Source organism: Parasteatoda tepidariorum, chromosome 4, assembly GCF_043381705.1.
Source record: "Parasteatoda tepidariorum isolate YZ-2023 chromosome 4, CAS_Ptep_4.0, whole genome shotgun sequence".
NCBI classification, from domain to species: domain Eukaryota; kingdom Metazoa; phylum Arthropoda; class Arachnida; order Araneae; family Theridiidae; genus Parasteatoda; species Parasteatoda tepidariorum.
The window spans coordinates 101,346,519-101,370,790 of record NC_092207.1 but is presented as its reverse complement, the minus strand read 5'-3'; the positions used below and the strand labels follow the sequence as shown (position 1 = coordinate 101,370,790).

Here is a 24,272-nt window from a genome sequence, read left to right as displayed (position 1 = left end):
TCACATTTTGTTTTAAATGAATTTTATTCCTAAATATAAGTTAGAAATTTTAGCAAATGTTCTGCAATTTAGCCTATAGGATAGTATACAAAATGTTTATTAAACATTTGTCATGATATTAGTCTCAAGTAACTTTTTTTTAAATATTGTTTTAGAATACTCAAATGTTATAAATTTATTTTAATTCATAAATTTCAAAATTCTCAACAATTTCCTATCAAACAACTGAATTTTTCAAAGCTTTTACCAATCTTTGAATTATTTTTTTATTTTTTATTTTGTTTACTTTAAGTATTATTTTTCTATCTATATTTTTTTAAGTTGCCTAGTGTCTTTCTCTTGGTTTTTTTCCTTCATTATTATTACGCATGTACTGTTTTCTTATGGGTTTCTGATTTATTTCTGTTTCCCCATTTTTTCCTCTCTCAACAGTTTTCTGTTCCCACCATCATTCAAGCCACACCAATTACTCTGAAGACGTATCGCACTGAACTCATCTTGGAACAAGTTCCTTTCTATCACATATCCAATCACACACAATTTAACACCCCATTTTCAGATTTAAGTAACTCCACACACCAAAGAATCAATCACATACCAAATGGGACTGCATCGATTGACATTAATATGGATGATAGTCATCCACTTACTCACCTGAGTGGCACAACTCTGTCATTCGAAGAGGTCAAGTGCAGTCGTAGATCCAGCATATCCAATTCGTTACTGTCGACCATTTTTGAAGAAAAAACCATCCTCGATCCATTTACTAAAGAAAAAATCAGCTTTAACGAAGCTATTGTTAAAAATATCATTAATGTCAGTACTTTGAAGTATTACTTCCTTAAAACAGAATATACCTTTGAGGAAGCTGTTGCCAAAGCTTTTATCGATAAGTATTTTTTTGACACTATTCATCAGTATTATGGAGTCTGTGATCGAAAGATGGAACTTACAGTTTTAGGTGCTATCCAAAGAAAATTTATAAATACTAACACAGGAAGTTTTCATGATCCAAAGATTCAGTCTGATATTTCGATAGAAAAAGCTGTAGAAATGGGTTTAGTTAAGGGTGATAAAGTTCTGTTTTTAATTACTAATAATATTATATCTTGTACTCGGTACACTATCTCCGAAGCTGTCATTAAAGGTTATTTGGATCCAGATTCTGGATTATTTGTTAGTCCTCATACTGGGAAGATTTTATCAATTCCTGAAGCCTATACTATAGGCCATTTATATACTGCTGCACCCATCATTGAAGACACGTTGTCTTTATCCGAGTGTCTCTCCAAGGATTTAATCACACAAGAGGGCAAAGTTATTGATCCTGATTCTGGTCACTTATATTTGATGGATGAAGCTTTAATTCATGGCATACTGTCTAAGCGACTCAGAGAAATCGTAGACCCTAGTATTGGCAGCATAGTTTGCTTGCCTGAAGCAATAAACGACAAACTTATAAATCCAGCTACAGGTTCCTACGTACATCCGCAAACCAATAAAATATTATCACTCAAAGAAGCTAAAAAATTTAATCTTATCATACCATCTATGACATTGAAACACGCTTTTGAATGTGGAATTATTGATAAAGATGGAAACGTTACAAATATTTTGAATTCTTCTAAAATATCCTTAATTAGGGCTGCTGTGATTGGAATTATCAGTTTTGACATTAAATGTATTGTTTGCCCCAATGAAGATAAAGTTTTAACATTAGCAGAAGCTTTAGTTTCAGGATTAATAACTCCTGATTGCAAATTCATTGATGAAAAGTCAAACGAAATCTTAAACATTTCGCAAGCCGCGAATAGAGGATACCTTGCATCCGTCGATCGAAGAATGGTTTTTGATATTGAAGGTTTTAGAGATACTAAAACGAGTGAGTACATTAGTTTCAATGATGCTGTTTCCAGAAAGATAATAGATAATGGCAAAATCTTTGATATGAATACTTCTAACATTCTGACTATGGCTGAGGGTATTAACCATAAGCTAGTCATACCTGAAGTGTATGAAATGTTAATTAAACCGATTGGCATTTATGACAACTCTGGTGAAGAACTTAATGTTCTAGATTGTGTTGGGAGAGGGTTGTTGGATCCCCTTACTGGCTACTTATTGGATCCATTTTCTAAGCGACCTCTCAGGCTAATGGAAGCAGTTGAACAGAATATTATAACTGAGGATGGAGCTGTGATGCTGAAATCTTTACTTAATATTACCGTCACTTTAACATCAATTACTAAAACTACAACTAAGTATGTGACGGTAGCAACTCACAGCATTGGTGCGGATTTAAGGATGACTTTCGATGAAGCTTATCAGCGAGGACTTATTGATGAAAGGGGTCATACATTTGAGGACCCTGTGACAGGCAGTGTCATGAAAATAGAAGAAGCTATTAGTAAAGGCTTTCTTAGCATATTACCCACATCATCCATACCACCACAAGGTCACATTCAACAGTCCGAAGTAACTGTATTTAGAAATAATGCACAATTCACGTCCCTGAATGTAGGAAATAATTCAAATTTGGAGATAAGTTTGAACTCTAAATTATCAGAGAGTGATCTCGAGAATAACACTTCTAAAAATCACTCATTTTTTGAGGACAATACTATGCATGAGAAATCTAGTAATCTGTCTGCATATGACCCTAAGGGATTGTTTCAAACACCAAATGATTTAGAAAACTGCCACGTGTATACAAAATCTGTCACTGAGCATCTAAATTCTTCAAAAATGGAAATTTCGAACACTTTGCCAAATTGTAAATACAAATTAAAACAACTGGTGGATGGGGGAGTATTTGACCTTGACACTGGATATTTGAATTTTGAGAAAAAGTTGAAATTTACTTTAGAAGAATCTGTTATTCAAGGTCTTATTGGTCCAGATTCTGCTCTTGTTAATGATTATTCCACAAATAAAATGATAAATCTTGCTGATGCTTTCGATAAGAAAGTTATAACAACTATTGGATCATACGTTATCAACAATAAAATTATAAGTATGAGAGAAGCGGTGGAAAAAAATTTAATTATTTTTGTTGATAGTAATGATAATTGCAATGAACATGATTTATCTGAAAAGAGTATTCTTTTTAATAAGATATACTCTAATGCTCGAATGGCAACAGCAGATGTTGGAATAAATGTTGGTGAGGAAATACAAAAAAGGGAATTCTCAAATTTAAGTAATAAGATTAATTTTTCTTCAGCAATGGAATGCGTTGATCAAAATTTTAGTGCACATTCTGATTGTCTGAAGCAGAAAAAAACAGAGGTTGAAAAAACGATAATTCCTGTTGGTACTTCAGAATTCATTACCAATTTTGATTTGAAAAATGTTTCTGAATTTTCTTATGAAAGTGGTGTAACAGCTCATGAATTATTAGGACATACATTAGAAACTCCAGTGATAATTAATTCAGTTGAAGTAGTGACTGAAGAGCCTATGGACCTTGATTCTGAACAAATAAAATCTGAAATTCAGTCTAAAGATATAGAACATTCTAAAGATGAAAAAATAGCAGATAAAGATGAGTGTACTGATGAAAGCAATTCCAAAAAATCTTTAAAAGCTCAGTACTCAGTTCCCAGGTTTGAAGTGACAATTGGTAGAGCTTTGTTAGATGACCCTGCCAAAGCTGTAGTGCTCAAGAAGGTTAAGAAGAAGAAAGTGTCCCCTAAAGATGCTGCTGATAAAGGTGTTACTGATAAAGAAACTGCTGACAAATTAAGAGTCGTTGAAAGCTTATTTGGAGCTGATGGAAAATCTCTTTCTCTTGAAGAAGCTGTCAAGCTAAGTTACATTAATGGAAATGATGGCACAATCAAAGATCCGAGAAACAATGAAACTCTGACTATAAATCAAGCCATTGACAGCGGAATTTTAGATCCAGAAACTGGCCAGTTCAACCTTCCTGTTGGTCGTTCTCTAAGTATACCTGAAGCTGTCAATCAGGGTCTAGTTGAACCTACACAACAGAAGATTGTTCATCCAGAACATGGGGAACATTTGTCTATACAAGAAGCTATTGTTTGTGAAATTATAAATCCCATGTCCGAATTGAAGGAACCATCAACAGGAAAGAATGTAACATTAGAAAATGCAATTGAAATCGGAATCGTTGATGGCTCAAATGGTGAAGTGCAAACATTTGATGGGAAATTGAGTATGTTGGATGCGGTGAAGAGAGAAATTTTTGAACTTTCAAATCCAGTTCAAATCAACTTGCCTCCCTTGGCCGCTTCGTTTCCTGTTGCTCTTCGACAAGGATTTATTGACCTTAGAGCCAAAACTTATCAACACCCAATAAGTGGGCAAATTGTTTCTATTCTTGAAGCTATTAATCTTGGTTTAATTATGACTTCTGGTAGTAAAGCTGATGATGATCATGCCATTTATCTTTTTTCTGCTCTTGAAAATAATCTTATTGATCCAGATCATTTTACTTTAGTGCACCCAATAACTGGCAAAGCAATTTCAATTGAAGAAGCAGTAAATTCTGGGTTGTTATTTATATCTTCAGAACTACCAAAACATTCTTTATTCATTCCAAAGTCTGGTGAAATTTATGTCTTGAATGATCTTGTGAGTAATAAGAATTTTAATGTGGAAATATATACTATATTCAATGGAAATATTGAAATCCCTTTGTCCACTGCCTTCTCTCAAAATCTGCTGCAGCTGGATGGAGTTGTTGAAATACTTGACGAACGTAGAATGTCTGTTTTGCTCGAATCAATTAAAGATAGCTTTAGTTTGAGCCCATTAAATTATGCAAATGCTGTTTCTTCTGGTTTTTATGATAATAGGCATAATGTATTTCTTGACATCAGTTCTAAAACTGGTATTAGTTTTATTGAAGCCATTAAACAATATGATGCATTTAAACAGTGCATGTTTAAAAACCCAAACACTATGTCATTTGTTTCACTTGAAGATGCAATTTTCCTGTCATTAATAGATAAAATAACTGGAAAATGGTTCGATACAGTTCAACAAATGACGTTTTCTTGTTTTGAAGGTTCTGAAAAGGGAGTTATTATTTACATTCCAAATTTAGAAAATAAATGTTTGGAAGATATAAAACCATTGACAATGCAAGATATCATTGTGAATAAAATGTTAAATTTAGAGGATTTGAAACTCAAGTTACCTGGTGTCAATCAATTGATTTCATTAAATCTGGCTGTAGAAAGAGGAATTGTAAAACCCACCTCAATACTTGTCTACAATCCAAAATTAAATAAATTAATGCCATTAAATGAAGCTCAGGAAAAGGGTTTGACTGACTGTGAAAACGATATTTTTATTCATCCAGTCACTAGCCAAGAGGTAAGCTGGAAAGATGCATTTAAAAGAGGTTTTATTGTACCATTACGAAAACCGATATCTCTAGAAGCTGCTATAAGACATGGATTCATCGTTCTCGATAGTGGTTTAATAACTGATCCCATCACAAAACTGGATGATAACATTGAAATGGCTGTTAGAAAAGGGATTATAGATGGTAATATTTCCCTAATTTGCGATACAAAAATAGATAAATTTGTAAGTTTGGAAGACGCTCTTCTCAAGCGACTTGTTTCCAAATCCGGAAAAGTAAGAAATACTTTAGAAAATAATTGGCTAAATTTCACTGATGCACTTAATCAAGGACTAATTAGAACTAAACATCTTCAGATTTCTTTAATAGAAGCCATTGAACATGATTTATATAATCCATGTACTGGAAGAATTCTTAATCCTATGTCTGGCTGTGATATGACCTTGAAAGAAGCTCTTGCTTTGGAATACATAGAAAGTAACACTATCAAAATAAAAGATCCTAAAACTCGGATTTATATTAGTTTAAAAGATGCCATTTCTCAAGGAATATTAAATGATACGTTGGGGACATACAGTCACATAATTTCAATTAATTTGCTGCAAGCTTTAGATAGTGGGTTTATAATCAATTGCAATTTTCCTCTAAGTTTACCTGAAACTTTAGAGCATGACATGTATGATGTAGACTCTGGCCAGTTTCGTCTCCCAAATGGAGATACCCTTTGTCTACAGGAAATGATAGACAAAGATTTAGTCAACGCCAACGTAAATACTATTTTTGAAACACATTCCAACACCATCGTTCCTCTTTGCGATGCTCATAGAAATGTGGATGCAGTGAAAAACTGTGTTATTACTGATCACGCTCAACTAAACTTTCTCGATGCTTATGACATTGGTTTGATTCTACCATTTAAAAGAAAACTCACACTTTCAGAGGCTGTTACTAAAATTTTTTATGACTCCGAATCTTGTATTTTCTTTGATCCTTTTTCTCAAACAGAACGCTCACTTAAAGAGTCCTTTGAAAGGAACATCATTGACGTTTCAACCACAATATTTTGTGACAAGTTCAATCAGAGAGCCTATTCTTTCCAAGCAGCTGTAAAACAAAACTATATTGACCCTATTCATGGTAGAGTTATTACAGACTCTTCACATTCCATGTCTTTCCAAGAAGCTTTTAATAAAAAAATTCTAGTTGAGATAAATTATTTATCTCTAACAGAGGCTATCACAACTAACATTTATCAGAAAAATGTGAATCGATTTATTAATCCCTTTGATGGGAAACAAATGACTTTGGCTGAGGCAATTGAACTAAAATTTATTGATCATTGTTCAACTGTAGTAAAAGGCATAAATAGCCCTCAAATGGATCTAGACGAAGCGATTGAAAGAAATATTGTTGATGCCCAAAACAGTTTTGTCAATCTTCCCAATAAGTTGTGTATTACCTTAGATGAAGCTTTAGAGTTGGGTTATTTAAATGACAGAAACCCATGTCTGACTTTGCAACATGCTATTAGTAATGGCTTATATGATAATAAAACTGGAAAATTTTCAATTAATTCAAAGGTTAAAACTTTACGTGACTGCTTGAAATTGCATATAATTGAGGGAACACTTCCTTGCTATTGGGAAGAAATTTCTAATAAAGTTCTTTCTTTAGATGAAACAATAGTAAAAGGTTTGATAAATGGAATAACAGGAAGATTTTTTGATCCCATAACTTCCATCGGAATGCCCTTAGATGAAGCATTGCTTAATGGATACTTAATTAATACTGAAAAACCTCTAACGTTATATGATGCTTTAAAATTTAATATGATAACTGAACAAGGGAAGTTCGTTAGTCCAAAAAATGGAATAACTATGTCCTTAAGAAATTCATGTAAAAGTGAATTAATTTCTCCTAAATTATCTTTAGTAAAAACAAATAAAGATGAACTTCTTTCACTTGATAAAGCCATTGATCTTCAAATTATAGATGATATAGCTGGTACATACACTTTCAAAAACGAAGGAATCGTAATTACTTTGAATGATGCTTTCAAACAGAATTTAATTGTTCCATTCACAAAACCTCTTGATTTCGTAGATGCTCTGAAGATGGATCTTTTCGATATAGAATCTGGAACATTCATTGATCCATTATGTAATTCTAATTTAAATATACAGGAAGCATTGGATTCTCATTTGATAAAAGACGACGTTGCTGTTTATGACAGTTCTTCCAACACTTTGAAATCTCTGCAGTTGGCTATATCTGATTGCACAATAGATCTTAATTCTGGAAAGCTTAGAAATTCTCAAGGTATCTATTGCATAAATCTACATCAAGCTATTGAGGAGAGGCTGCTTGTGATAATGGAGCCAGGTTTCATATCCAAAAGTCGCTTAAGAAGTTCTCCATTATCTACAAATTTTGCTTGCACTTTGCAAGAGACATTGAATAAAGATTTTATTGATAGCAAAAATACCTACATCAAAGACCCAGAAAATATTGAATGGCTATCCATCGATCAAGCTGTCCATAAAGGCGTTCTCAATTTACGCCAAAAAGTGATATTTTGTCATATCTCAAAACAGACTGATTTACTTGTTGTAAAGTATGACAATCGTCAGATGTTTTGTGAAAAACCATTTTCATTTAAAGAAGCCTTACAACTCAACCACTTGAACCTCTTTAGTGGAATGTATAAAAATCCCAGCTCGAATCAGATATTCACTCTAAAAGAGTCTATAGAATTAGGCTATATAGATTCCAGCTCTGCTATAGTTAAAGATACAAAAAACAAGGCATTTTTGTCCTTGCAGTCTGCATTTGAAAATAATACATTGGATGCAAATAAGGGTATGGTGATTGATTCAAATACAAATCAAGTTCTTACCTTGAAGGGGGCTTTGGATCAAGGTATGATAAGAGCCTGTCCATTCACATTCTCTCTATTAGAGGCTCTGCAGTATGGTTTGTTTGATGAGAAATCTGGCCTAATCTCTAATCCTTTTAGCGATAAACCAGAAACATTAATGAGTGCTATATCATCTGGCTTAATCGACCCATCGTCCACGCTCATTAAAGAACCTGCATCGTGTCATTTCTATGATATCAGCAGTGCTATCTCGAAAGGAATTATAAGCCCCAACAATGGAAGCCTTCTAGATTTAGGTGGTTCAACATCACTTATGGATGCATATCGTCAGGGGCTGCTGGTACCCTCAGAAAAACGGGTAAGGTGCCCTTACTCTAAAGATAGGGTGTTTTTAAATGCTTGGCTTGCATATGCTACATGCCTGGTGCATGTGTCCTGAAGTAACTGTTTGTTATCATACAACTGCATTATCATGTACATCCAATAAAATGAAATGATTATTTGTTCATTTGCCGATAAACAATACAAGAATTTTTTTTTGTTATGTTTCATTGTGTTTGCATGCTTATTATTTTTGTTAATGCTAAAGCTTGGTTAAAGCTTTGCTGATATAACATTGCCATTTGTACAACTACTAACAAGGGTGCTTGTGAATTTGATACATAACTTGCTATGTTGTATGCTGAATATATAATTATTAAAACTGAATATATTCTCTAACCCATATATTTTTTCTCATTTTGTTTCTCAATAATTTTATGACAGGTTGCTATTGAAGAGAAGTTTAGATTGTATGTAGATAATTCATCAAAACTGTTATCTTGGTTACAAGAAAAGGAACTGGAGATGGCTGATTTAGGGCTTGTTCGAGAGGATGCAGATGATTTGTACCGACAAATTAATACTGCTAAGGTTTTTAAAATATTTTTTCTTTCATTTCATTTTACTCATTTATTGGATTTTTTTATTGATTCTTTAACATTTTTTTTCTCTCCTCTTCAAAAGACCATTCGTCAAGAACTTGAAGACAATCAGAGGACAGTAATGTCCTGCATTGATCAAGCACAACAGTTGATAGAGCAAGGTCAAGATGTTTTGAGCAAAGATGAAATACATACTGTTCAAAAGAACTCTGAAGTCTTGAAGAAACGTTATTATAGAGCAAGCGATGAGAGTGAAAAACTCCTTAGGCGTTTGAACACTGCACTAGAAGAATTGCGTAAATTTTCTGTAAGCAAACAATTAGTCAATAAGTAATATTTTTGTAAGCAAACAACTAGTCAATAGGTAATAATTTTGTAAGCAAAGAACTAGTTATAATTATTCAAAAAAAAAATTTAATGTCTTTCGTGCATGGTCTGGGACAAATGCTCTGTTAACCCCACCTTTACGACAATTCTTTTTACCTAATTGAATTCATAAACACAGATAATACTGTGAGGATTAGTTGGCAGACTTCATAAAAGAAATACTTTTTTTTTTAATTATAAATTAGATATATAACTAGCACCACCATATGAATCTGAAAAATTTCTTTGTGCTACAAAACATACAAGTTTTCTTTTTGTTTAAATTATGTGTATATTTCAGTGCTAACTGTGACAATTGTGAGAAGAATACTGACACCAAATCTGCAATTATTTATTGATTTGAATTTCCACAAAAAATTTTAATTCCAGTACAAATATTCACTCCTTTATCATTGTTTTCATAATGTGTATTGGTTCATTAATTAAAAGGATAAAGAGATAGTATGACATAACCTTGGAGTTAAATTATTTTCCATATTTACTGTTTTAAAAATAAATTTATTCTTTATGTGTAATTCGTTTTAAAATGCTTACTGCAAAGTTTTTATAACTTAAACAATGTATATATATATATGAATAAAAATACTGTCTTCTTTATGTAAGTCACAATTACATTACTTTTAAAACTCATTATTTTGTAGAACTAATTTAATAATATCTATTTAACTAACTTACAACTTCATTTGTTACTTATTTGAAATATAAAACTGCATATTATTCAACTTTTATTCATTTATGAGAATGTCTATTCTCAATTTTAGAATGAGCTTATAAATTTTATGGAATGGCTTAAAGAATCTCACCTGAAACAGTCTGAAAAAGAGAAGAACTTAGTTGACCTAGAGCATTTGAAAGAAAATGCAGATTCTTATAAGGTACAGTTGTTTCTTTTCTTTAAAATTTCTTCGTTTTATGGAGAAAAAAACATATAATTTTTGTTACCCTTACATATTTTCAGGCATTTTCAAGTGATGTTATTGCTCATCAAGCTGATCTGCGATTTATTACAATAGCTGCTCAAAAATTTGTAGATGAATCAAAGGTAATTCACTTGAATTTTATCTTAATGAAAATGTGCATAGTTAGGAAACTTAAATGCAATGTTATTTGCACTGTTTAGTAAAACTGAAAATTAATTATGTAATATTTTGATCTCTTCTGAAATTTAATTTTTTATATAAAAATATGTTTTGTTGTTCTTAACTCAATGCTTCTACCTAAGCAGATCGGTAACATTAGCGAAAAACGTAATGAAATGAGTCGCTTTAACAGCATTAAAATTTTTAGACATTTCTTCTGTTATTCCCATCGTTTTGTTAAGTTTCAATATTTTTATATACCTGTGTTATTTCCTGTCAAGCAAAATTAATCCTTTTCAAATTTATGAATAACTATTGAAATATCTAATGGAATTTTGTTAGATTTCTGTAAGTAAAAAAAAAAGCTATAAATGAGAATTGCTTTTGGTGAGTTAATTATTTTAATATCAATAAAGTTCTCATTTTTAAAGTTTATGTCAGACTTTTAAGAATTGTTTTGTTGATTATAAAATAAATATGTGCTTGTCGGAAGCCCCCGTATTTCTGGTGACTTCTAATATGTTCTATGAAGAGTGCATCTTTCAACTATAAATTTAGCTATATGACAATTCTATACTTGTTAAATAGTTTTTATGCATTCTCATAAAATTGCATGCAATCATTAAAAAGATTAAATCATTGGAAGTCTTATGAAGATCTCCTATATGTTCACAAAATTTCACTTATTTTCAATATTCCAGATGGTTTAATTCTTTTAAGAGAGAGTTTTCTAATCCAACTTCTTCTGTATCATTATGCTCAACTAAATAAAAAGACGCAATTATTTTTCTTGTAGGATTACTTGAAAGTTTTGAATAATTTTCGAACAAATCTACCTCAAAGACTGGCTCATTTGGAACCTGGTGAAAGTGAAGTGAAAATTAAAGTTCAAGAGGTTTCTACAGCCTATCAAAATTTGCTCAACAGAATTGATCGACTGGGCGATAAATTCGGCATCCTCTATAACAAGCAACGAAATTTTGAAGAGTGCATGGAAAAGGCCACTGCTTGGCTGAACAGTGTTACAAAAACAACAAAAAAAGTAATCGACGAACCCGTTGCTGCAGATCCTAGAGCTATTCAAGATCAATTGGATCGAGTCAAAGCCTTAAATATGGAACTGATTCAACAAGCCCGTTTAATTGATGCTGCAAAGCAAGCAGGGAATTCTCTTCTGGATGCTTTTGATGAAGCTGACATCAGTCCTTCTGAGAAGAGGAATATTGAAAATAAAATTAAAAGAATGGAAGATGAATATAATAATATTTGTAATGCCGTAAATGGAAGAAGTAATGAGTTACAAATGGCACTCTTACATTCTCAAGATATTCAAGATGGATTAGACAGATTATTGAAATGGTTGGATGATGCAGAATCAAACTTACGCAATCAAAACAGACCGGTCAGCTTAATAAAGGAAAAACTAGAAGAACAAGTAATTATTATTTTAATTTTTAGTGTATCTACACTTTATGTGTCTCTGGTAACGTATTGATCTTGTACACTTATCCTTCTCTGTCCATTATTTAGCTTTTATAGTATTTATTTTTAATTGAAAAAAACCATTTTAGACTTCAATCTTTTTAAAAGCTATTCTCGGATTGCCTTGCTCTTTAGTTAATCATTATGCTTCTGATTAGAATACTAGTTTAAATTACAGAAACTCCAACAATTTCACCCTTTTATTAAAACTGTGGAAATTATAACCCATGCTATGGAAAAATCTAATTTTTGAACTCTTTTATGGGTTTTTACTGTAATTTATAATAGAAATGCTGTATTTCCAAATATAACCATTTTTTAATTTATAACTTTCCAGCAGCGGGTTTTCTAAATATTATTTTTTTATGTTTTATCTGTACCTGCACAGAACTTATCTATCAGTTTTTTATTTTATTTACATACGATGTTCATTACTGCATCCTTTTTTTTTACCATTAACTGTTTTTCTCATTATGCACTTGTTTGTTTTTTTTATATATACATATAATTTTTAATTTTATCACCTATGGTACTTAAACATATATTTTTTAAAAAATTATTTCATTTTATTAATGAAAGGATTAATGAAATTTGAAATTTATCAACACTGGAAGAGTGAAAACTATTAAAAATTTCTTTGGCTACTGCTAAAAAAATTCTGACTAGAGGTTGGAATCTCTGTTATCACATTTTCTTACCTTTTAGATTTCCTTAATTAAAAAATTAAATCCTATTCTAAATTAAAAATGATAGATACAATGCAAATTATGCAATTCTTTAAATAGTTTACACTAATTTAAAATCAGGGGTGTGTCTGGTTTGATAAATCAAACTAAAACTAAGACTGGTGACATACTTCTGCTGATGTATTTATAACAATGAAATAATGTATTTTTAACAAAATCAACTAATACAAACTTGAAGGACACCTGTGTTAGAAAAATCAATCCAGCATACATAATTTAAGAAAAATTTATTCGTTGGTTATGTAAAAAGTCAAAATGATTGAGAAATTGACTTTGTAAAGGAGAAAGTGACAAAAAACAAAATTTAATGAAAGAAAGAAAAAGCGAATGTCAAGAAGGTTGTGAGTAGCTAGTAGCTCCACCTTTAGAAAAACTAAATGACAAGCTATGCACTTCACTTATTTACAACAACTCTATCGAAGATATGTTTTTTTGCCAAAAAAATTGCTTTTTGTCCTAGAAACTTTTTAATGTCAACTCTTCAATTCATTTTTAATACTTATTTCCACTTTTTTACTTTTACTGATACAACCTCTTTTCCTATATTTTTTTAAAGGGTTGTGTGGTAAAACTCTTAATTCACTTTTATGGAAATTGTAATAAATATTTTATTTTTAAGATTATGTTTGAAATTTTATGTATTATTGATGAATTGAGCACTTGTACTTATAAATACTTATTTACGCTTAAGTGAAAAGCATTGTATCTTATTATCTTTGTTTTGCAGAAGATTTTTATTTACTTATTCTATGATTCTTTACCTAAATATGTTTTATACTCTTAATAGATTCAGGCTCACAGAGTTTTACTGTCAGATATCGATGGTCAGAAACCTACTTTTGACGCAGTCAATGATTCAGCTAGAGAACTTTTAAACAGTTCAAATCAAAGGTTAGCAAAGAAAATAGAATCAAAGCTGAAAGAAGTTAATCTTAGGTTTGAAAAGTTATGTGAAAAGGCACAGAAAAGATCAGAATTACTTGAAGATGTAAGTATTAATAAAAATCTTAGAATGCACAACCTGTGGTCTTCAAAGACAAATAAAGTCAAATTATATTTTCGCCAGAAAACTATTTTAAAGAATAGAACATAATTTTTAGAAGAAAAATCCATAACTCTTCTTCGTTTTGAAGATTGAACATTCCTCTCTCAATGAGGTGTTCGAATCCTAGCGGTGACGTGAATTCTGCTCCCGCCTCACAATTCCGTTGCTGTCTAGCTAACTGTGGGTGGTTTTTGTGGTTTTCCTCTTCATATAACACAAATTCAGGTTAGATTTATCAAAAAGTCCTCCAGAATGGCTCGTTTGTCCCAATGTCTAATCCAAGAGTTTCCTTGTCTTCTGGGTTGAGTTCAAAATGACAAGGCTATAGAGTTGAGTAATGATAATTGTTAACTTGGAATTGGATCAGCCACTTATATAAAAATGAAACGAAACTGTTCTTCAAGGTGTTCAAAGTATTTTAGTTCTGTTTCACTTAAATTTCAGTTTTCTTTAAAGACTTAGAAATTATTACTATAAAATTCAAAATCCAGAGGTACCCATTAGAGTTTCAAAGAATTTAAATAGTTCAGTAATTTTTACACATATCAAAAACTCAATTTAGTTTTAATAATGAATAGAATCTGTGCAGAATTGCAGATGTTTTTGCGTTAAATATATAATTCATATATTTTGTAAATAAATATTATTTTTGTCTTTTAAATTTAAAGAAATTGATATTGTTCACGTGAAACAAAAGAATAATTGAATTTTATTGAATGCCCTCAAAAGTGACCAAAACGTAAATTAGTATAATGTGATTCTTTTAATGTTTATTTAGATATGCAAATCTGTTGGTATCTTTGAAATTGGTGCCAAAAGAATGGAAGAGTGGCTGACAGCCATGTTAGAGTTAATCCAGAAAAAAGATTCCAGTGATTTGTCCATAACTGAAGACGTCATGAATCAAAAAGAAGTTAGAAGAGAAGAGTTTGAAGAAGTGTTGAGATCAGGCAAAACTTTAGTCAGTAAAAGGGACATTACTGACACCAGTGTTGTGAAAGAAAGAATGAGAGCTCTAGAGCAACAGTGGAAAGAACTTGGTGATTTTGTCTCTGAACAACACCGCAAAAACAAAGAAAAAATGGAACAACTATCTGCTTATGAAGCCTTGAGAGCAAAGATTTTGGAATGGTTGACTTCCATGGAATTTAAAGTGGATGCTTTAGAACCTGTAGCTTTGGATAAAGAGGTGCTCCGTAGACAGTCATTGGAAATCAAGGTATGTATCCTTTTAGCATTGCATTTAAAGCTAAGTTTTCTTACGACTGGTGCAACTATAAGTCTGTAGAATAGGCTTCAGCATAAGTACCATAAGCAAAAAGTCTAGGCTTTCTGATGGGTACATTTTTTTCTTGTGTTGCTAAAAATTCCAGCAAAAACTGATTTTTTTTTTTTTTTTTTTTTTTTTTTTTTTTTTTTTTTTTTTTGAAAAGTAAAAAATTTATATTTTTTCTGAAATTTAGCAAAATTGTAACCAGGAGAAGTTCAATGGTCTCTATATAGATGACTGATTTCCCTAGGTTTTAAAGCATACTACATAAAAGTAATCTGATGTATTAATTATTTGAAATTTGTAATAAATATTTAGTATCTGATCTTTTATATTTCTTAGAGTATCAACATTGAAAGGATTTTATTTTCTCCTGGGAAGTTTCTGTTCAACAATTGAATGAAATCAATTTCAGCTTTCTTTCACAGGGTTCCCAGAGTACTTGAAAGTTCTTGAATTTTGTTTGAAAAAAAATCAGGGCTCCCAAAACTCCTTGAATTCTGTGATGTAGTCCTTGAAAAGTTTTTGATTTTCTCGGAGTAATTTTCAAAATAATAATAATTCTCTTTCCTACAAAAAAGTACAAAACGAAATAAATTTCCAGCGAAATGACTTCCTCTCAATTTGCTGTTTTCTTTATTGAAGAATAGTTTAAGTAGGAGTCTGGTCTAAATTTATCTCCCATCCTTATTTACACCTCCTTTGATCACAAAATAAATAGTAAAAAACCAATTGTGAGAAGAAAATACTGAACAAAATCATGTCTAGTATTAACCTTGTTTTAACCAGGTGTAGCATGCACTAATTTTGAAACAAGTGTGATTTTTTAAACTTTTTATTTTGCTTGCATTAAAATGTTTTCTAAATCATACAAAGTGATAGGTATTTTAAGTGTTTTCTAAATCGTGCATCATAATATTCATTCAAGTGATATGCAAATCACGCATTCAGATTCGTGTGAGAAGGATTAGAGAATTACACATTGCAACTAGCATAAGAGGTGTTTAAGAATTATCATTTGCAATTCTCATCAAAGTGACTTCTGAATCACGCATAGAGATTTTGATTTAAGTTACTTATTGAATCGCAAATCAAATTTTGCATTGGAATGACTACCAGATTATGCATCGATTTTTGCATATAATCACACATTGTGTTTTACATAAAAGTAATCCAAGAATGACGCAACACGATTTGCATTTAAAGTGATTACTGTATCACTCATCCTGATTTACCACTTGTTACTTCATGGATTTTTTAAACTATATCATTTGCTATTCATATTGTTTTAATTTACGAAACATACAATTGTTAATCATACGTTGTGATACGTAATTTACGCAATCTTCATGTTTCATGTATTTCAGTTATATTTTCATGTATCATATAGAGATTTGTATACACGCGATTTAAAAATATAGCATAGTGTATTCACAAAATTTTAAAAATCACACTTTGCGATTTGCGATCTATTTTTAAAAAAATAAAGTTTTGTAAATCTTACTTTGTTGTCTGTTAAAAATATTATTCTGTGAAAGATTTTATTAAGTTCCTAATACATTAGTACTGAGGTAATAAAAAATATTGTGTTTTTAAAATTGAAACTTATGCTAAATATTACTTTTCAATTAATTTTAATATGTAATTCTCTAATCTACAATTTTCTACACATAATAAAAATTGCCACAACTATAAAACAATATAAGATTGATAAACTTAATATATGCTTCAATGTAATAAAATCTGTTCAACATGTATTTTAGCATGCTAACTATTACTAAGTAGGTCCTTGAATTGTTTTTGAAAATTGAGTGGGAACCCTGCTTTATTTTACCTAAATGTTATTGCTATTACTATATTTAACGTCAATGTTTTTACTATTTTTAAAATTTTGTAAACTACATCATAAATAGAAATATTTATTTCTGACTAAAGAATGTTTTGTAAAAATGTATTCAATTAATTAGACTGATTGTACTTTTAGACATTGTCCAAGGAATATGCTGATTACTCAACAACTATTGACAAAGTAAATGATCTTGGAAACAGCTATGACGCTATGCTAAAAGGTGAAAGTCCTCGACATTATTCTGGAAGTCCCAGGAAATCTGCAAGTCCTACCAGAATGTCTCCACCAAGTATGTAATTGCCTTTAATATTATTTCTCTTTTTAAGGCATTCCAATTGTAAATAATAAACTTTTTTTTTAGTATTATTTAAGAGGATGAAAGGTATTTGAGTAATATCACATTTAAAACTATGAAAATTTGTATTTATTAATCATGTGGTTTGTATGGTATTTCATTTTTACATGAAAATATTTCTTAATTTAGAACATCGCAGGTCACCTGATTATGGATCACCTTCTGGACGAGGTATTCAAAGCCCACTATCTAGTATATCGAGTGGATTTGGCAGCTCAAGAAGTTCGGCAGATAATCTCGGTGGCATTGAAGGTATTTGGCATTAAAATGTCTCACTCCTTTTCTGTATTGTTCCATTATTTTAATACTTTTATAGTGTGAAATGTTTAAGATAATTAATTATACAATTTTAGAATTATTTTTGGCGTTCAACCCTGATATAAAATCATTTTACTCTTTTATTTTTTAGACCTTACTCCAATTCAACAACAACTTGCTGAAATAAATCACAGATATAGTCTAATTGGAATAAAACTTTCTGATCGTAGTCAAGAGATAAATTCCTTCTCAGATGAAGTTAAAGTGTATTTAGATAGTCTTAAGAATTTGTTGAGTTTCGTTCAATCGAAAGAACGTCAAATGCCAAAGGAACCTATGCCTGTTCATCGTGACCAAGCAGCTAAGCAACTACAAGCTCTGAAAGTAAATAGAGATTTATATTTTATTTCTTCATATAGAATCTATCTGTATATATCTAATATAAAACTCCTTTTTTTACGTACAGGCTATTCAGGACGATATGTTAGAAAGGCAATTAGAATTTGATAGATTAAAGTCTCAGACAGAAGATTTAGCTCGAAGAAAGCCTACTACACCTGGTATTGATAATTTACAGATGCAAATGTCTGACTTAGGTGAGTCATTTTTTATAATCTTCTATACTGATATTCAATTTTTTATTTTCCTCTCTTAAGAGCATGTCCGAGTTAGTTCAGTGATGATAGCTTTGACTCTTATCCCTATTTTATAACTATACTAAAATTTATACTTTTTCACCAGTTAAACTAAAACTAATTTTGTTAAATAAATGTTATAAAAATTATAAATTTGTGTAGCTCAAAGATGGAATGAATTACTGGCCACTCTGAAGGATAAGACCTCATTCCTGCAAGATTTAAAAGATTTCCAGGATTCCCAAGAGGCTATGAACACATGGTTAGGTCAAAAAGAGAAAATGTTCCAAGTACTGGGTCCCATTGCCTCAGATCCTCGCATGGTTACTTCACAAATTCAACAAGTTCAGGTATTTATAAATTTTTTTTGAAAGCATATACTTGGTGAACATAAATTCACTCAGCTATCTACTAATAGATAAAAAGTTAACAAATATAAATATTCAATAAATAAATAGATCACCAAGATCCTACTTAGATCCTTACTTCACAAATTCAACAATTTCAAGTATTTATACATTTTTTTGAAAGCATATACTCAGTGAACATAAATTCACTCAGCTATCTACTAATAGATAAAAAGTTAACAAATATAAATATTCAATAAATAAATAGATCACCAAGATCCTACTAAGTTTCTCAATTAGTTCACGCATTTTTGCAATCTTTATAACAAACAATATTGTTCAGTGGCTTTCTTAAAATAGGTGCCTCTTTAAGGGAGTAGTTGTGTTAAAAAAATTTATTTAGTTGCATAACAAAAGACAAAAGGGGAATGCAAGTTGAATCCAATGGTGACTTTTAAAAAAGTAGATTATGCATTTATAGATATGGATAAAATTATAGTTTATTCCATATAAAAAAAATTTCTTCCCCATCTCAACGAAAAGTATAATGTGAGCATATGAATTAAATATTTTTTTTTTTAGGTATTAACTTTGATTTTTTTGCGTATAAACTCTGATTTAATCTTTTGAAATCCTCAAAACATAATTTTTTAATGATACTATATTATTGTAGGTGCTAAGAGATGAATTTACATCACAAGAACCTATCTTAAATAAGAGCAGAGAGTGTGGCCATGCTATCTTAGATCACCTTGATGTAAACAGTCCAGCAGCTAAAAAAATAAGGGAACAGCTACAAAATACAAATTTGCGTTGGGATGATTTGATGAATAAATTAACTGATCGTGAACAAAATCTCGCAGCTGCAAGTGGAGCAGCAAAAGAATTCCAAGACAGTCTGAACAGACTTCAAGATCGCTTACAACACATTTCTGATGACTTTGATCATCTTTCTGAAGCTGGAACTGATGCAGTTGATCAGCTCAGAAAGCTGAATGTAAGTTTTGCTTACTGTTTTGATCAAATAACTTCAGTTGAATATCTGTTAAAAATATTTAATTTTATCCGTTTTCTAATTTGATTTTTTTTTAAATTTTAGCTCCATGTTATAAAAAAGAATAATCGTTCTAAATTGTGTTTAGTTGAACAAAATAATAGTCATATCCTAATAAACAGTAAATAGGGAATCATTTTTTAATTGCCATTAATGAGCTGACAATATGAATGTAGGTCATTTAAACATTATTTGTAATAGCTATCCAATTTTTAGCTCAATCCAGAAATCAAGGAATAGGGTCAAATATCAAATCAAGTCAAAATTAATTTTTTATGGAACTAAAAAGCTTATAATTTTTAAGCTAATTCTCACATTTGTAATTTAAGAAAAAACAATAAATTATCTTTTAACCTCATAACATTCAAACTATTAATTTTTTTTTACTGTTAGGGTTTTTTATATTTTAATGTGGTTAGCACATATTATTTTTATCACGGGAAAACGTGTACCTGCTGAATGAACGTTAAGACATGCCGGGGTCATGGAATGAATTCATTATTACCGTAATAAATAACATAATTTTCATTGGAAATTTAATACTTTTGAATCTTAGACACTGAATATTTATTCCTAAACTCTTTTAAGCTTTTTATCATTTTTTTTAGATAAAATTGAAAAAACATGTTCATGTTTACTTCTCTGATAATTAGTAGTATATAAATTATTATATTATCCTCCGTATGATTGTTTTAATGCAGACATGAAACTGTGATAAGGATATTTATTTATATTTTGTTTACTCGAAGACAGCTGCTACACAAATAAATTTTTATGTTCCTTGAAAAAAAATGCATGAATTATTAATTCTAGTAGTCAGCCATTTCTCGAGCAAAACCTCCTTTTGAGGAAGTATTTTAATTTTTATTTCACTGATCTTAGGTAAAAAATGTTTAATATTTAACATGTAGTTCATGATCCAAATGAAGATAAACTGCACATTGAAATCACTTTAATTAACAAAAAATTACACACTGCACTTGGCAGCCACAAAAAATAAAATGATTTGTGGAACAAATGAGTGTTATGTGGTGTCATTTTATTCTATGAACCCAGTAACTGATAAAACATCTCTTGAGGGAGGAAAAATGCTGGAAATTTTTCTAATTTATCACAAAAAACAGATTGGTTTTTGTGAAGGTTTTGTAAGGGTTGAAAACTCGGCTACTAATAAAAAAGGGATGAGCAGGTGCCTAGTTTATTAGGAATTATAGAAGGCATGTGGTCATAAAAATAACCCTAGTGCATCCTCTTGGATTAAGCAGGATTCAAACTCTCTGTTGAAACTGGAATGGCCATCAGAAATTTTGGCAAAATATCTTGATCTCAAAACTTATTACATGACAGATAGATTCTCTGTTATTTGACTTCTTTTGCCCCATCTAAGTGGGTAGGTTTCCTTTTCCATCGAAAGAAAGGAATTTATTCCTAACAAATTTTAATACTAAAATTTTTTTTAAAAATTTGGCTTAATTTTTTATTAACTTTATTTGTTTTTTAAATTTTTAATTAAAACATTAGATTTAATATTTTAAATTTAATACAAAATCTCTTAGGAGTTTCATGATTTGAGGATTTAATAATCAAATTGTACTTAAAAACAAAACTCTTTTTGTTTGGCTCTGAAAGGACTTAGAAGAGCAATTGGAAGATCAGCGCCCCTTACTAGCTGGTGCCGAAGCTGTATGTGAACAACTCTGTGATGTTTTGAGTGACCCAGCTTCCAAATCAGAAATAAAAAACAAACTGAATGGTGTGGAAAAACAATATAATAACCTGAACAGGAAAATGAGTAAGTCTTTAAGTGCATTATGGTTTTCCTTTAAATGGTTATTTCTGTCGTCCTATTTTAAAACTTTCATCTTTAATGTAGACAACAGAAAAGCTGAACTCGAATCAGCCCTTAAAGAAGACAAAGACTTCTATCTGTCTTTTGATCGCATTCAACAATGGCTGAACGATATGGAAGATACTTTATCACACGAATTCCTTGTATCGGCAGACCAAGACATCCTGAAACGTCAAGCTCAGGAGTTCGAGGTGAAATTTGCTTACTTATCTTATTACTGTCAATTATTATACTATATTTCAAAAACTGTTTTTTAAATCAAACATTAAAATATTTCAGCATTTATTTATTTGTTTGACTTAAATTTCAGAGTGTTTACAAGCAAGTTCTTTCGAAGGATCACGAAGTTCACTTATTGATGAGTAAAGGAGCTGACATGCTTCAAAAAGTTACTCGCAAAGTGGATGCAGCCCAACTTCAAAATAAAATGGATTCTACTAAACGTCAGTGGGAAAAAGTTCGTAAAATCGCAAATGATAGGTAATAGAAATATTACTATAAAAGTAAAATAAACATGTAAAAATATTACATATTTGTAATATTTTGTTAGTTTATCTCATTCTATTTTTTATAATATTTTTATAAATAATGTCTTTTGTTTAAAAAAAAAGTGATAAATTAAGTTTTATTTAGTTAATTATTAATCATAATGAAATACTTCTAGAGACATTTAGTCTTAGTTATGAACAATTGAATATCCAATCATATTGTATGTATTTCTATTTGGAATGTATTTTTTAAATTATTCCTTCGTAAAATAAATTTGGGTTTTAATCCTATTTTCGAGTACAAAATTAAAATTATGACTTAATAAACCTTTAATAAAAAACTTGTTTATATGTTTATCGTTATTTTAATCATATTCTTATTATTCTTCTATTTTAAAAGAACAATTTGATCATTTTCTGTAAATAAATCCATAATATTGATTATCCTCTTTTTGTATTAAGTTTGATATTGGTTATAAATATTTTTTCATTTTGTAATTGGAAACATGAGCAATACATAAGAATTGAAGGATAAATTTTGTACCCGTAAGATTTTATTTTTTTAGTCACCCGATGAATTGTCAACCCATTTTTAGGCTTATGGCTAACAATGCTTCACTCCATAACCTTGTAATTTTGAACCCAACCCAGAAGACAAGGGAACTTTTGGATCAAGCATTGAGACAAACTGTCCTACTGAGAAAACTTTGTATGGAACATTCCCGCTTTTACATTATATGGAAATGAAAACCACGAGAACCTTCCATGATTAGCCCAACAGTAATTGGATTCTATCCTATGAATCTGTCTACCGCTGAGGACATTTTACATCAGCGCTGTTCTCGGTGTGAGCTGGGAGCAGATTTTGTGCAGACCTTAGGTCCCCGGATAAGCCACATCATTCGGAGGAGACCGTTTTTTTTCCCTCCTGAGCCACAGTGACTTTCCTTGTTAAGATCTTTTGGGTTTTTAAGGAAGTCAAATTTGCCTTTTCATCTAATTGAATGAATTAATTATCAAATAGGGTGTCTCTGGTATGTTTCTTTCCCATTTCTTGATACTTGGAGAATTCATAATGAAAACATTTTATTAAATTGCAAATATTTTACAAAAACATAAAAAAGGAAAAATCTTAGACATTTTTAAAATGCCTAAGATTATTCAGATAAGATGATGTAATTTTATTAATATCTATTATAGCATGAGTACTGCTTATTAAGTGTTATTACTTTGTTGTAGACACACCCTCCTACAGAAATGCTCTGAGAACTGCAAAAAATATCACAACTCTTGTAATTCTTTTGTACCTTGGCTTAACAAGTGTGAAGATAAAGTTCAAAGTTTGCAACCAATCAGTTTCCAAAAAACTCAACTTGATAAACAAGTTAAAGAAATTCAGGTTGGTTAAATGTTTTAGTTCAAAGCATTCTCTACGTATTCCAACCATTATTATTTAAATTTTGGTTATATATAAGTATTGCTATATTCAAATTCTCTATTTGTAATTTTTTCCAAAAAAATATAATTGCTTGACTTTTTATCCTGGACCTAAGTATGTCCTTAATTTCTATATGTAAAAATTAAGCCTTTCACTGCGATGACAATACATAAACTATTTTACTGTTATGTTCAGTGTTAAGGTTTTGTGCGGTTATTTTATGTTGTAGATAAGTAAAATCACAAGTTATTTGTACAACTATTTTCTCAATTTACAATGGTAATTTTCATTGTCCACTGCATCACTTGTGTGCAGTCATTTCTTTTCTAGGCATGGTTTTACGAGTCTACCTTCGGATCAAATTTATCTTTGGAATTCAGTTGTTGCTGAAATAAACATGATATCTGAAATAGTTTTGCTGGCATATCAACAGAGTTCAGAGCTCGTAACTAAATTCTCATTCATTATCAGCATTTCTTGTTGCAATATTGTCGAACGAACGATAAAGGATATTTTTGAATAACTTCCTTTGGCACATAACTTATTTGTTAAACCTATCTGTGCTTCCTTCTCATTCATACTTCCAATAATATATTTTTTTTCTTCAAAATAAGGATTTTTTTTTTTTACATTTTAGATTTAAAAATGACTTATAATTCTATATTAGTTTGCACTTTTTTATGTTTGGTTACAGCATTTCTTTTTGAGTCAAATTATTTTGAATAGTTATGTGTTCAAATGGAAAAAGATCATTATTATGTATTAGTTGATAACATCATTATGATAAACCAAGAGTATAAAAAATTCCCATAATTAAACCCGTTTATAACCCATAATTAAATTGGAGTAAT

General features: G+C 30.4%; 1 protein-coding gene across 10 annotated transcripts in view; it reads left to right on the top strand.

The window, feature by feature from the left end:
• The window catches only part of LOC107438834 (dystonin-like protein short stop), a 223,597-nt gene that overhangs the window by 155,996 nt on the left and 43,329 nt on the right, over positions 1 to 24,272 (top strand). For 6 of the 10 annotated variants that reach the window (XM_043046522.2, XM_071180282.1, XM_071180284.1 and 3 more), the window contains 17 exons: positions 8,982 to 9,128; positions 9,222 to 9,446; positions 10,288 to 10,401; positions 10,485 to 10,568; positions 11,402 to 12,040; positions 13,621 to 13,821; positions 14,657 to 15,097; positions 17,133 to 17,286; positions 17,482 to 17,604; positions 17,762 to 17,994; positions 18,077 to 18,206; positions 18,408 to 18,595; positions 19,266 to 19,589; positions 21,276 to 21,438; positions 21,520 to 21,686; positions 21,806 to 21,975; positions 23,223 to 23,382. In XM_043046522.2, coding sequence (XP_042902456.1) covers positions 8,982 to 9,128; positions 9,222 to 9,446; positions 10,288 to 10,401; positions 10,485 to 10,568; positions 11,402 to 12,040; positions 13,621 to 13,821; positions 14,657 to 15,097; positions 17,133 to 17,286; positions 17,482 to 17,604; positions 17,762 to 17,994; positions 18,077 to 18,206; positions 18,408 to 18,595; positions 19,266 to 19,589; positions 21,276 to 21,438; positions 21,520 to 21,686; positions 21,806 to 21,975; positions 23,223 to 23,382 — 3,663 coding nt within the window. Of the gene's footprint in view, positions 1 to 432; positions 8,575 to 8,981; positions 9,129 to 9,221; positions 9,447 to 10,287; positions 10,402 to 10,484; positions 10,569 to 11,401; positions 12,041 to 13,620; positions 13,822 to 14,656; positions 15,098 to 17,132; positions 17,287 to 17,481; positions 17,605 to 17,761; positions 17,995 to 18,076; positions 18,207 to 18,407; positions 18,596 to 19,265; positions 19,590 to 21,275; positions 21,439 to 21,519; positions 21,687 to 21,805; positions 21,976 to 23,222; positions 23,383 to 24,272 lie in introns of all 10 variants that reach the window. The other 4 variants (XM_016051216.3, XM_016051218.4, XM_016051217.4 and 1 more) reach the window with 1 other exon arrangement.